Source organism: Acanthaster planci, linkage group LG09, assembly GCF_054643075.1.
Source record: "Acanthaster planci isolate LZ-2023a linkage group LG09, COTS_SCS, whole genome shotgun sequence".
Taxonomy (NCBI): domain Eukaryota; kingdom Metazoa; phylum Echinodermata; class Asteroidea; order Valvatida; family Acanthasteridae; genus Acanthaster; species Acanthaster planci.
In genome coordinates, this window is record NC_141785.1 from 16,790,506 (window position 1) to 16,804,863 (window position 14,358).

Below are 14,358 nucleotides of genomic sequence, written 5' to 3' on the forward strand. Positions count from 1 at the left end.
TTTGGGACTGTTGGTACTAGTTCACCCATAACGCTTTGCGACGTCTATACTTCCTTAAAAAGAATTGTTGAAAAAATTAGTCGTTCCCAGCTCTGGTTTTGGGAAGTGAGGTGCGAGTGAGGACTGGTGTGTGTACTTGCACTTTGAAGCAATGGTTTCGTCGATTGTATAACGGTGAGTTACTTTGAGACAATTAGAGATGTGAAGTTGTGGAGTGAGCATTTGCTCAAGTTAGTTCAGCAAATATCGTCTTAAATAAAGCATTAAATTTCCAATTTGTAAACAAAGTGTTATAATGGGACATCAAATCTAAATAAATGTGGCCTTTTGTTATCATACAAACTGCGTCCCTCACAGTGATTAATTGCGAAATACACCGATTCGAAAGTGGTATGATCTTTGATAAAGAAGATAGAAAAATGTCTGTGAGTGTTGTCAGTCTAGTTGCGACATCCAGAAAATGGTCCATCATTTTGGTAGTTTTTTCTCGGATCTGAAGGTGTACCCGATGAGCTGATTTTCCATTGAAGGATTGTGTCGCTACCAGTCATGGCGGATGAACCTCTGGCAGTGTCCAAGGCCCTGGATAATTTGCAGGCCATTCAGTCCGTGATCGACGGGCGAATCACCAGCTTGGACGGCCTAAGGAAGCTAGGCAGCAGCGACTACACGCAACAGGAAATCAAAACTGTTGAGGTAATACGCTCGTTGGGGGTTTTGTTGTTTTGTCGTGAGGTTCTCTTTGACATATTCCGAAAACTCGCTGAGAAAGGTTGAGGGGGCAGTGGTGGTCCTCTCTGTTAAAGCTTGACCTGATCGCAAACATAATGGCCTGGCCATGCCAGCATGACCCTGTTCTTCAAAATGAAATTTTAACGTGTTTATGGCTCCTTGTTGGCCTGTAGCATGTGTAGGCTACTATTGCTGCAAAAAACAAAAACCAGACTGTACGTAGTACTCAGTTGCCGGGGCCTAGTACTACTAGACCTACTTTAGGTCTAGAACAAGTAGGCTAGACCTAACCTGCTGTGGTGTTAGGATTAAGTGTTGGTGGAAATTGGACTTTTGTACCGTTTTGCATTCTGAAAAAATTGAGATTTCAAGATGCTCATGGCATGCTCATACTATGAGTCATCATGTTATGCAGTTCAAAAATCCCTCCCCCGAAAAACAACAAACTAGTTTTGTAACTACGTGTAGGCCAGTCAAAATTCATTTTTATGTTTCCATCACGTACACTTAATAAAAAAGAAAGAAAATATACTTCTGATATTTATAAGTTCCACATCTTCACACCTGAAGTGAATTCAGGGAGCCATAGAATGCAGACATGGTAGAAGAGGATAAACCAATCCTAAAATCCACCGAACACTACCAGTCAGCTTTGTTATGGTGTATCTTCTTGGTTTATTTCCTGTTAAACATTAACATGCTGCATACATCATGTGTACACGTACAGTTATTAATATTGTCATCATTAATAGGGAGCATGACAGGTTGATGTGATACAGTGTCATGACTGTTGCTCAGTAGCTCCATATTGTTTTGAACATGCACAAAATCATTGACTTTGTGTTCAGGCAGGTAGGACTGAATTTGGCGTGAAATTTGTCTGGAAGTTTTATTTATTCGCAGAAAAACACACTTTTGGGAAACAAATTTTTAAAAATGGGCCAGGTGTGAAATGTGTTCTTGGGCAGCAGTGTTAACCCAGGGCTCCAGTTGTCAGCTGTCTGTGTCTGCCAAGTGATAAATATTTACAGATGTTGTGTATAAATTCTGAGCAATAGAACTACATTAAAATAAGTTCCTGTAAATGTACATTGAAAATGTTTGCCAATTGCCAGCTGCAACCCTGTAAACCTAAACATTCAGTTTAATCAGCCTATTGAAAAAGATGAGAATATGATGAGTTTTAATGCTGGTAGGGCATTTATTATATTTTATTCAACATGTTAAAAATAAAACAAAAACCGTATAAAATGCAGTGCTTGTACCTCGATGAGACAGATCAGTAATCAGTTTCTAAGTCATGCATAGAACATAAAGCATATGTTGCCATACTACATGCATGGTCCATTGATAATCAGTGTAATTTAATGAAGTTCAATCTAAAACAAAAATCAACAAAAATAAAACTGGTAGTAGAAACCGGAAATGAATGGAATCCGAATGTACATGTACAAACAGGCCTGTCTCAATTCATCTCTCTACTCCGCTTTTAACATTTGATATAGCAAGCAAGGAAGAGTACCTAAAGATTTGCCAGTTTCTTAGTACCGGTATGTGTACCTTTGTGTTACATTACATGTACATGTACATGCCTATCAAAATTTCTACATTCAGTTTACATGTAAGTAATGCCAAGAATGAATGACACATTAGGAATGCATGTATCCAAGAAACCATCTGTAATCCATGTACAATGTGTACTGTTTGGGGGCCATAGAGATAAGTGCGGCATAAATTGTACATTATTTGTAGCCACGTACATGTACATTGTGCAGTATGGTAATATACATGTACATTGTATTGTAACTGTGCAGTTGGACCCCTTACATGTATACATGTAAGATGTGGGCTTTGATTCTTTGATCTTCTTTTTCGTAGAAAAGAAATAAATGTGACCTGGTCTCTTTTTTTCTGAACTGATATTGATCAGAGTAGAGTATCTGGTCAAGCCTGTCTTGTGTTACAGGGGTCATTGAGATTATTTATAGTGTAAGGTTATTGGGTGACACATGCTGACTAATGGTAACGAGGAATTACAGCAGAGTAAATTTACTTCAGCAGAATATCGATTAACTTTATCTCTCCAGTGTTAACTTAATCAATGTGATATGCCGTTACCATGTGTAATAATTTAATTGTTTTGATCATTTCAAGGATTTATGTACATAAGGAAATAGCTTAAAAATCAAGTTATTGCAATCACGTGCAAAATCTATGAACAAGTGACAATACATAGCTTGATTTGAGTTAAAGTAAGGTCAAACAAATTACATGTAGTACATGTAGTTATGCTTCTGGTTACTCACCCCAACCTAGCAAATTGCACCCACCCTAAATCTTTTTGATTAAACAAGAAATAAAAAATACTGTTGCCAACTCTCCTGCTTATTTAAAACACACAGCTTTGTAATTGTTTTAGGTTTTTAAACTTTTTTATTGCTTGAAAGTTGACGCATTTGTCATGAGCGAATTGATCTTGTGGTAGTCGCCGTGTGATTGTGATCAAGCACCATGCAAATACATGCCACGCCCATTGATTTACACGGGGCCCATTCAGAGTTCCTCATGATGCCCTCTATTGCCCATTGCTGTTAGTCATCCGTGCATTTCATCTGCTCACCGAACGAAAACCATCATTGCTATTAAATACGAAAGCTATCTGGGTCACAGACTATGAATGTATCGCACTCGCTCGCACATCACGTCACACACATCACATCGTGCACGTTGTGCTTGCATGCATCATGGCGGCAGACAGCACGCTGCGAGCCAGGGGAGGAGCGTTTGCCTTAGAATTTTATGTATGAGTTTTATCTGTACCAGCTAATTTCTTTGTCTTTCATTTTGTGTAAATAAAGGCATGTTTTTGCAGACACTCGGAGACAATGGCGGCGGAAGGGGGGCAGGGGACCAGTGCCCCCCCCCACTTTTTTTCAACTGGGGGCCTGTCCCCCCAACCACTTTTTTGCAGGTCCTATAATTGGGTGGAGCTCAATGGATCGAGCTCCAGCTATTAATGGCCCCCCCTTCAAACATCGTTCTGCCGCGAGTGCTTGGAGATAAGAGTTTTCGTACCAGTTACTCAAACTTAACCTGATCTCAATAGATATTTTAAGCCACTTGACCATAGATGTTGCAATCTTCTTTTTGTTGCTTGTCACGTTTGAATCAAACCCTTTCTTACATAGCCGAAAACCTTTCATGAACCATCAACATCACTTTTTATTTTAAAAAAAAGTCCCACCCAAATATTTTTGACCCAAAACCTTTAGAAGATAAAAAGAAAATACTACCCACCTACCCAACCTGTTTTTTCCTCAATGTAATAGGAAGCACTAGTATTATTTTGTTTGGTCTAACCAAAGTCAATAATATCATTTTCATGGAAATTTTCTGAAAAAGAACACTTTACTGAATCTTCGCAAAGTACATGTACATGACATGCATGTTCAAAGGTGAACATCTGAATGTCATCACGTAACAGTTTGTTTTCTGTTGTAGCCAGACTTACCTTTTGTTGTAACAATGTAAATAGTACCGTATATATATCTGATCAGAAACATTGTACATGTAATTAGAGGTAAACAAATACTGAAAAGGAGAATTTGCAAATTGGAAGGAAAACATTAGTAAGGAATTTCAAAATGATGTTTTTATCGTTCTTAATTTCATCACAACTTGTGTGAACCAATGTTGGAATCCTCTTTCCACTGAGCCTACATTTAGAATAATCTCCATTGTTCTGGAGTTAGCAGTGGCTGGTCCAATTGGGCATGGTACATGTACGTTTAATGTTCGTAATTCAATGCAGCCTAAATCTGCCTGTACACTGCACTCAGTGACCTTGTCTTTTTTGTGCCTATGGAGATAGAAAGAAATGCCATTCATTGGACTTGTCCCAGTGCATACAATAGGTCTCAAGTGCCAGGTTGTTGAATGATAGGTCCATGATTGGGTTTTTTTGAATCCCAAAAGTTCTACCATTCATTGTTTTTATCTTGTGGCTCCCAGAACAGTAAGTCTTTCCGCGGACCCTTTTTATCCGTGTTGTTTCAAAGGGACTGGCAAGCAAGTCTAATTACTCCCAGGTTTCAAGGAAATGGAGTGCATGACTCACAGACAGTGCAGCACTAGGCTGGGCATTGACTCAACATTCAGAGGGCAAAGACAGTTTAAATGGGGGTGATGAATACTTGGGGCTTGTAGGTCCAGTGTCCGCAGAACGCGAAGTACCGGTAGACAATTCCCCCTGACTGAGGTTATTGACTTAGTGTTTCAGAGAAGAAACCAAAATAGGGTCTGAGTAGTCTGTGATTAGTGATTACACATTGCACGTCTGAGATTCTTGCTCGTAGTCTTTGTGCCATTGTGGGACACATTTCTATCACTGATCAGACTCCACAAATTGGGGGGTGTCCACACTCCACACAGCCACTTCCTTGTATCTGCACAATGTGCATGAGATATTTTATCTAGATCCTGGAAATGGTTGGAACAACATTCTGTTTGTGTGGCTAAATCCTGCTAGACTTGCTTAATACTGATACACACTTTGTACCTACCCGTATTTGAGCCTTTTCGGGTCAGAGTTTTGCTCGCCCCTGTGCCACAAATGTGCATTAGTTTCTATCTGAAAAAAAAAATTGCGTGTGAAATACAATCTAACATAGAAGTGAACACCTCAGTCTCGGACAGGTATCCTTCCAGACACTCCAGAACTTAGTCACTGCACCATTTTGGAAAATTCTGTGACTTGCAGTGACAGGAGTTTTGGGGGAACTAAGCATTGTGAGTGACCATTTTGGAAAATTCTGTGACTTGCAGTGACAGGAGTTTTGGGGGAACTAAGCAGTGTGAGTGACCATTTTGGAAAATTCTGTGACTTCAAGTGACAGGAGTTTGGGGGAACTAAGCATTGTGAGTGTTATAGGGAATCACTCGATGCAGATGCTCATTCCTCCCTCTTCCTCATGGCAAGGGGGTCTCTGCCCATAGCTCTTTTACAGTTAACCCACAGGGCAGAACGTTAATTTACTTGGAAGGAATGAGTGTAGGCCTGAATGCCTGCGCGTGCGTACACAGGTACCAGTGTACATGTACATATGCACAGATGTGGTAAGTTAATTTGTACATGTACTGGTACAGTGTACATGTACACATGTAAACGTGTGTGTATGCTGTCCTTTGGCATTAGTGAAAGTCCAGGCCTTATCGGATCACAATTATTAAGTGCCACAACATATGCATGTGCAGCTCAGATTTTGCCATGCACCCAGCCTGCAGTGAACCCAAACCAAAAAATTGCTCATTGGCCGCGAATGTTTCTTGTAGCCAGTGTGAGGTATTTTACAACATTCAGGCATGCCAGGAATGTCATCAACCTGCCAGTAAAAGCTCCCCTGCATTGCTCCATACAGGAATCTCCCCCCCCCCAAAATCTGCACCTCAATAAAATCCCATGGCATGTGTAAATTATCTGGAGTCATATCAGGCTTCCTGCATTGTACACACTGGTGTGTCTGGTGAGGTCAGGGTGTGGAGCACAGCAGACACTGATTCTGTAGTACAATCTAGGTCACAGGGAGGAGGGGCAGGCATTTTGAAAGGAATGCAGACTAGATAATCATGTAACCTGCCCTGCACACCTGGTATATATGCTGCACCAATAGTTACCCTTGTGTTGAGCCAATGACCACAGTATCCTGCTGTTGCCTCAGTGTTACTGTGATGGACATATGTACATGTATTGTATAATGTACATGTACATTACATGTCGTATGTAAAGGCTTCCAGATTGTTATGCAGCTGCAGGCAGCTAGTGTTGCCCAGGAGTAGCACTGTTGGAGCTTGTGCCATGTACATGTACATGTACATGTCCAGGAGTTGCCCAGGAGTTGCACTGTTGGAGCTTGTGCCATGTACATGTACATGTACATGTACTAGGTATTACCTGTGCCAGTATTGTACAAATGGTTGCTCAGTGGAAAAAACATCTCTGCTTGTTTTCTTAAATTTAGATTCGGTTTTGGGGGTACCGGTGGTTGTCATCAAATTTTTTTTAAAATGTTGGTGGTTGTCATTGGACTAGGAGGACATACAGCAAAATTGAAAATCAAAATACTTTCTGCAGTCATGCAAATAAGCTTAGGAACTTTCTACTCTGTACTTTCGTTGGCAGAAACTCCCAAATTTCTACAAACCCAATTGCACTGCTCACTTCTTAAAGAATGCAGACATAATGAATGTTGGCTTTATTGGTTCTTCATAGATGTAAATTTCAGCAAACCAGGATTCACCAGGAAGTACACCGGAGCTCATTTTAAATGACAACTTGTGTAACACCGCAGGGCATGATTTGTAGTTATTCAGTTATAAACTGAAAGTATACTAAAAAATGAGATTTGTTTTGGAGCTGAAAAGATTATGCAAAATTGAGTTGAGAATAATGCATGCATCATGATGTGCATGTGTATCTATGTGTACAGTGTACTTGTTCAAGTGTACCTACATGTACTGGTATAGTATGGGTTAATTCATAGCATTGGGAGGACTAGAAATTATTCACAACCCTACAACAGGGTGTGCCTGAAAAATCAGGATAGGCATGGTCTTTCTATCATCAGATCATGGTCATCAGGTTTAGTAAGGCAGGAGCTCAATATACTATGCTACATGTACATGTATGTACATGTGGTGATGCACATTTACAACATGTTTAGCAAAACTCTCACTGTTGTGGTTTTCAAGGAGGCTATGTAGATTGATACAAGCATTACATGTACTGTACATGTACACTTTCATATGCATATAGGGCAATGCATGTGTGTATAGTCCTTGTGGATTACCAGTACATGCAAGGAACAAAAAAGAGATGTGCAGTGGTACAGAAAGGTTAGCCCCGTGGTGCCTGGGTTTTTGTGCAGCAAGGTCACCAACTGAGCGTGACCCCAGAACAATGGGTAAAGGACACTGCTGCAGATGGAGGTCAAAGGCTTTACATATGGCCGAAAGATTCATTGATTGGGCTGTAAATAAAACATGGACAGTGAGAGAGGCATTTCAAATAAATGCATGCGTTTGTGTACAGATTTTTCGCTCAAGGTCCTGTTTATGCGCAAAGCCCATTTGCACTCCTGAACTTTTAACCTTATGAGGATATCAGAATTTGACCAGCCATACATCTACGTGTACATTAATTAACAAGTCTTTGCGTACCTGAGTAAATGTAAAGAGACCACATTACATGTAGCTGTAGCCTGTACATGTGTGACAGTGTGATTTTTTTGTTCCTGATTTTTATATGCACACTGGAGTATTTATTGTATACACCTACTGTACATGTACATGCACATGCATGTACATGTACATGCATGCTGGTTACATTCAGTGGAACTGTTTTGTTCAGTAACTTTGTATGATATCTACTTGAAGAGTACATGGGTCACATACATGTACATGTATGTACTGTACATGTACAAAGACCCAGGAGTTTGAGGCTGTAACACAGTTTGCAGGTGCGTGTACCTGTTTCTATGACTGAGACATGGCTCTGAGGAGAACCATTTAACTCGATGTTTTAGTGCAGCACTCTGTCGTCAAGAGACTTGTTACTTATATGTATATTCAAAAGGTGTACATTACAGGTACAGTTGTGTGCATCCATGTACCAGACAACAAACTAGAAATGTACAAATTACATGTACATGTACCGGGGTACATGTGCCACAGCCAAAAGCCTTGCAGCAATGACCTTTGGCTTTGTGCCACACCTTAATATTAGGTCACACCCAGTGTGCAGTATGCCTAGCTTCTGAATGCATATGTATATGTTTGCGTACAGTGTGCATTCAGGGATACATGTACATGTACACATTATATACTACATGCATTTTTCATACATGTACATGCACAAAATTTTTCCATACATGTACATTGGTACAAGTACTGTACAGTATACATGTACATGTATGTTACACAGGACTTTGTACACATGCACATTGTCACTGTCCATGTTGTGTGTGAGCTCTTGTATTGGTATAGAGACACAAGTGAAAATACACATGTGTGTTGAAGGCATTAGTGCCAGAACCAGTGCATAACCAACGCACGCATACTCCATTCCTTTACACTGCACATTCTGGTTCACAGTGACATCACACTTGGGTACTCATCAATAGCACCTAAAGATACATGTACCATGAACATGCATGTGTCTGTGTACATATACATGTATATGTTTGTAGACAATTGGGCATGCACAGTAGAAAAAGTGAATTATGGACTGTCTGAAGATCCCAACACAGAACAGAAATCATCCTGTACAGATGTCTTTGGTTTATTTGTTCCTTTGCTTCCTCTTTTCAAGACAGCAGTAAATGGTAACATTGCCAAGATTTTCCTTGCACAGTAACCACACTTTCAGAGCCAACTTATTAGGGGGTGCAGTGGTACCAACAAAATTGTGAATTTTTTATCATACCTTTTGAAGCCTTTCTTAGGGGTGAGGCTAAAGTTAGGACTTTTTACAGGCTTCAGAAAAGAAGGGAAATGAAACACAGGTGTCCCAGATGAACAGGTTTTTTCATTGTGAAACATCTTTCCTTTGGGGATGGGCATGTCTCCCATATCCCTCCCCAAATCCATCAGTGTTCTTCTCCAGCCTCTGTCGCAATCCTTTTGAGTGGTGTATACCTCTTGTGTAGAGCTGCAAGAATTCAAGAATTTTATCATTGCAATTTCCTGTTTCTAAAAGTATACAAAGGGTTTCAGATGTTACATTTTGGGATCTATATGAACCGGTACTTCTACATTGTATGTGTATCGAGTTCGCCAGGTGATTGTACAGAGATTTAAAGCATGTGGGACAAAGATGCCCTTTCTTTCAATACACAAGAGAATGGACAGTACGGAGAATGAAGAATAAATTAAAAGGGACCACAACTGGAATGAATGCCTGGTTTTGTCTCATGTCAAATTCAGCTTGGAGAAATGAAAACCCTCACAGTGAGCTCATGTTAATAGGGTTCATTGTGAGGACATAACATGTAGGGCTAGTAGTTGTCAATAGACTACCCCACTGCTGGTGCAGTGGAAGTCCATTGTAAAGTCTGACAGTGCGGTAAGTCATCAAAGGAGGGAGCCAGACAGGATTAAGTCGAACACAGCCCACATTCACTGCAGTTTTACAAGGAGAAGTATTGATTTGTGAAATTAACTGCGGGGAGTCTCTTGTGACGTAGAGCCATACTGTAGCCGAGAGCTATTTGGGGTGATGGGTGGGGGGTTGTGAGAAATCAGAACTGTTGGCTTGGTTCCAATTGTATCCCTGGTCTTCTCTGCCCAGCGAATCTCTGAGGTCTTGGCAAGGCTTGTGTGCCATGGACTTATTCAAATTCAATTCCTTTTTCTTTTTTCCCTTTCCTTGTTTTCTCGGGATCTGACCTGATAGTGCATCAAGTGAAGAATTTGGAAATCCTTGGCAATCTAACAGTAATTTGTGCATTTTAGCCAAAGGAGGAGGCCAAAAGCATATGAGAATTCGCACAATTTTCCATTTTTTAAGAGATCACCATGGTCCTCGAGAGAGATATTTTTGTGAAAAATTTATCTTCTTTCATTTATGGTTGGCGTCATAATTACCAAAAGTATATATGAATACTATTTTGGAGTACATGCAAATATGCACGCCAACATATATGTTGGTTATTTTTGAATTGGAAAAGTGCTTAGTTTATGGGAGTCCTATGGGCTTTCAAGAACAGACAATCTGTGATGAAGACACTGTTTGTGAATTTTGATTAAGTGATATACATGTGTACGATTTACATGTATATTTAGGGCAGCAGTTTCTTGATTTATGTATGTAAATGCTGGCACAGTGCCATTTAATACATGTAAGCTTTATTGAAAGCTATCAAACTCTGTCAAGATTGCAAACGGGTTTTTTAAACCATTTTGGTACCGGTATATCAGGGTGTGATTTTGTGGTAGTCAACTCCAGGGGCTGGGTTCAGCATCATTTGGTTCATTCTGTTGCGAAATGTTCCCATTGGTGCCTGGGATTCACCCAGATCAGTCTTAGTCACCAGGCCCAAAAAAGGACCAACGACAATAACAGAACAACAATTCCATAATGATTCCTGAGTCCCACGGTACTTTGTCCATACTGATATGCACTTACAATACTTGTCCGGAAGGTGTTTCGGAATCAGAGTGTTTACTCCCCTGCCAAGAGAGCATGACTCACCGACTGTCAATACCGGTGCAGAAAGTTTCATTTTAATGTTTTTTCTGTTTATTTCAGAGAGGATTTTGGTGTGGAGGAAGTGATGTAAGTTTGAAAGAGGGTATTCCCCTGGATGTAAAAAACTGAGTCAATATTTGGGACATAAACAAGCAAACTACTTTACACTTGACAGTCCTCTTAAGTGAGCCATAGACTTGAAATATTAAAATGATACACATGAATCTCGTAATTTGTTAGAGTACGGGATTCGGGGGATAATTTTTTTTGGGGGGGGATAAGCTCTTGAAAGTATTCTGTAAAATGTTGAAAAGGGGTATTGTTTTTGCACTTAATGCGTACATTACTTGGTTCGCAAGAGGTCAGCAAGTGCATTTCAGTTGATCAGTTAATGTAACAGTGGGCCAGTTAGTCTGTTTGAAAAAGCTGTCTTTCAGAAGATACAACAAAAATGGTCAACGTCATTACCCAACAATGCAAACATTCCACACACAAAACTCTTCTGTACAAATGTGCTACAAATGCTTGGTTGAAAGGCACAGATGGATGACATACATCATAATGATATTCTTTGGTGAAAAATACTCCCTTTAAGTATCTCAAGATTCTGTATGGTTGCTATTTTATTTAGCCAAGACAAATAAGTACAAATACAGGATAGATAATACATTTAGTAACAAGAAACTAATGTTCACAATAACCACATTGGCAAGATCATCAAAAGTGAAAAAATTACTGTAGCCCAAAATGAGACCCGGTGACCCAGGTGTAATACTAGTACATGTATGTGTATGTGTAATTCCTATATACATGTACTACTATTGTACATGTAGGACCAGGCTGGCTGTTTTAAATATTAATCAAAACTGTTGCCCTCAAAAGAAATACATTAAGTGTAATTTGAAGGGCCTCACAAATCCAATGTACATGTATATATGAAAGCCTGTTGTGCATGCCATTTTGCATACTGGTACATGTACATTGTGCATGCAAAGCTAACTTTAAAATTATTATAATTTACATTTTTTTTACCAAGATTTCTTTTTTTTTATGAACGTGTTTGTAAAATATTTCCAGGTGCCCATATTGTTAACAAAGGTTTCAGGAAAAACAGAGTGCAGGATCAGTTAAAAATGAAGATGAAGCTACGACCCTGACATTTACAGAAATCAGTAACAGAAGTCTGGAGTAATATCTTGGCCCAGTGTACATGTTCGTACAGGGTCTACATGTACTGGTACATGCAGGCCTTCAGTAACAGCTTTATCAATTGATGATAAAGCAGACATCAGCGGTCATCAAACTTTTGTCACTTTTATTGAGGGAAATCACACGAACACTATGAACTATTGCAGTCCAAATCCCCATTTGCATGTATGATGTACATGAACAGTAGTTTCTGTGGTGTATGACGATAGCACTACGAAATGAATCAAACTTACATTGTTGATCAGCACCTGTATTTCTTGTGCCAACGGCTTATGCACCAGAAAATGTTTAGTTTGGTTACTGGTTACTGACGAGAAAGTTTGAACTTGTCGCACGGGTTAAAAGTGTCGTCTTCGTGCCATATACATGTACTTGAAAATGAATGGTTCCCTGCAGTAGTTACATTACCGTTACACACACACAGAGATCCTTGAAAATTTACTTGAGTTTTCATCTCGCACGTAAAGATTGGTTGCTCTTTAGAAACGCACAGTGCTAAGCCTTTCCTTAGCAGAAAATTGTTATCTGTTTATTGAAATTCTTGATATGCTGACATTTCTGAAACAGGCAGGTTTGTCAGTTTTATCAGTAAGATTTCTGTAAATGTTTGTGCATATATTTCTGCTTGTGGTGTTTTTAGCCTACATGTAATTAGTTTTGACACATTTATTGTACGTGCACCGGCATACTGGCATAAACTGTGGACTAGACTAATACTATGTACTGGCAACCAGCCAAAAGTGGTAATCATACACGTATGAAGTGGACACATTGGCTGGTTCCCAATTGTGGAAAGCCAAATAAACACATTGCCTTCCTGAGACATTAAGAAGCAAAGTTAGTCAGATCACCCAGTACACAGGCAAACATGGGTTGTTACACGGTGTATACTTAGTTTATGAATCAGTACTGCCTGGTAATGAGGCAAGTCAAAATGAATGGGCTTTTTCGGTACATGTTCTTGAGTTTTCTCAGTCACGTGCACATCAGTAACTGCGTATGAATCATCATTAAATGAAGGAAATGAGTCTTGTAAAATGTACCATGAGAAGGAGATTATAGCTATTGCATCGTTGGTTTCACATTTAGCGACAGACTTTCACTCACTTAGCCTGTATGCATTTCATCTCTTGCCTGTATGTAAAATGGTACTAGTATATGTATTTGCAGTGCTGCAGCAACTAGACTTGATATCATTTCCTTCTTTGAATATATTAGTCTAAAGTCAAAGTTACTTTATATTGCATGTGGACACATAATGTACCTCCCGCGTGCTGAGATTTGAAAATTAGCTCTCCAAATTTAATACGTATATGGGCACATGTGTAATTCTGGTGTTTTTCCAAGGTGTAGAGTAAATAATGCATTGTAAGCCACAAACACACGTGTATTTATTGAGCCTGCTCAGTGGCCCAAACCCTCACAATCAGCCTGGTGCATCTTGCAGCCATAAATTATGAAAATCTGCCATCTTCAGTCCTTCTGTCCTGAATACATGTGCATTGATGATATTACCTGTCTAATTTGTATACTGTTACCTCCTTTCCTTTCCCCACATCTTGTCAAGCCTGCATACATAATGGCCCCTATCCTTCATAAATTACCACCTGGCTTGCCACTGATTGGATACCAGCTCTTTTTTCTTCTCTTTTTTTTCCCCTTTTTTTTCGGGCTGACCTGGGAGGTTTATTATGCAGACCCTGGACACCAGCTAACTCAACTGATCTGCCTGAAATTTTGTAGATGCACATAAAAATGTGGCTTCAAGAGGGGTCAGCTTTTCAGTGCCTGGAGGTGCTCAATTTTGCTCATACATGTACTGTATGCACATAGTATTTGTACTGGTATAACGTGCAAGCTTGGGAGTCTGCAACCATGCTTCAGAATCTTGGCAGATTTATTTTTTTTGTTCGCTTTTGTAATGTCGTCAATCAACCAGGTCTCAAGTTTATAACAGTGTACATGAGCTGCTGCATGTATTTGCAAATTCGGGCTGCATGTACATGTACCTACGTATACTTTTTACTTTTAAGTCAAAAGTGCAGTATGTTATCGTCAAAACTTATACTGTTTTACTGTTAGGTGGTGAAAAACCCAAGGTGTTAAATGTACATGCACTGTGCATGTACTGGTACTGTAATTACGCCAGAAATTTTTGTTAGAGGTACATGTAG

General features: G+C 39.6%; 1 protein-coding gene across 2 annotated transcripts in view; it reads left to right on the top strand.

Annotated features, from left to right (window-relative positions):
• Window positions 1–22: 22 nt before the first annotated feature.
• The window catches only part of LOC110990043 (kinase suppressor of Ras 2-like), a 42,297-nt gene continuing 27,961 nt past the window's right edge, over window positions 23–14,358 (top strand). The window contains exons 1-2 of one of the 2 annotated variants that reach the window (XM_087141611.1): window positions 23–174; window positions 500–696. In XM_087141611.1, coding sequence (XP_086997737.1) covers window positions 550–696 — 147 coding nt within the window. In that variant the 5' untranslated portion in view covers window positions 23–174; window positions 500–549. Of the gene's footprint in view, window positions 175–392; window positions 697–14,358 lie in introns of those variants that run through there. The other variant, XM_087141612.1, reaches the window with a different exon arrangement.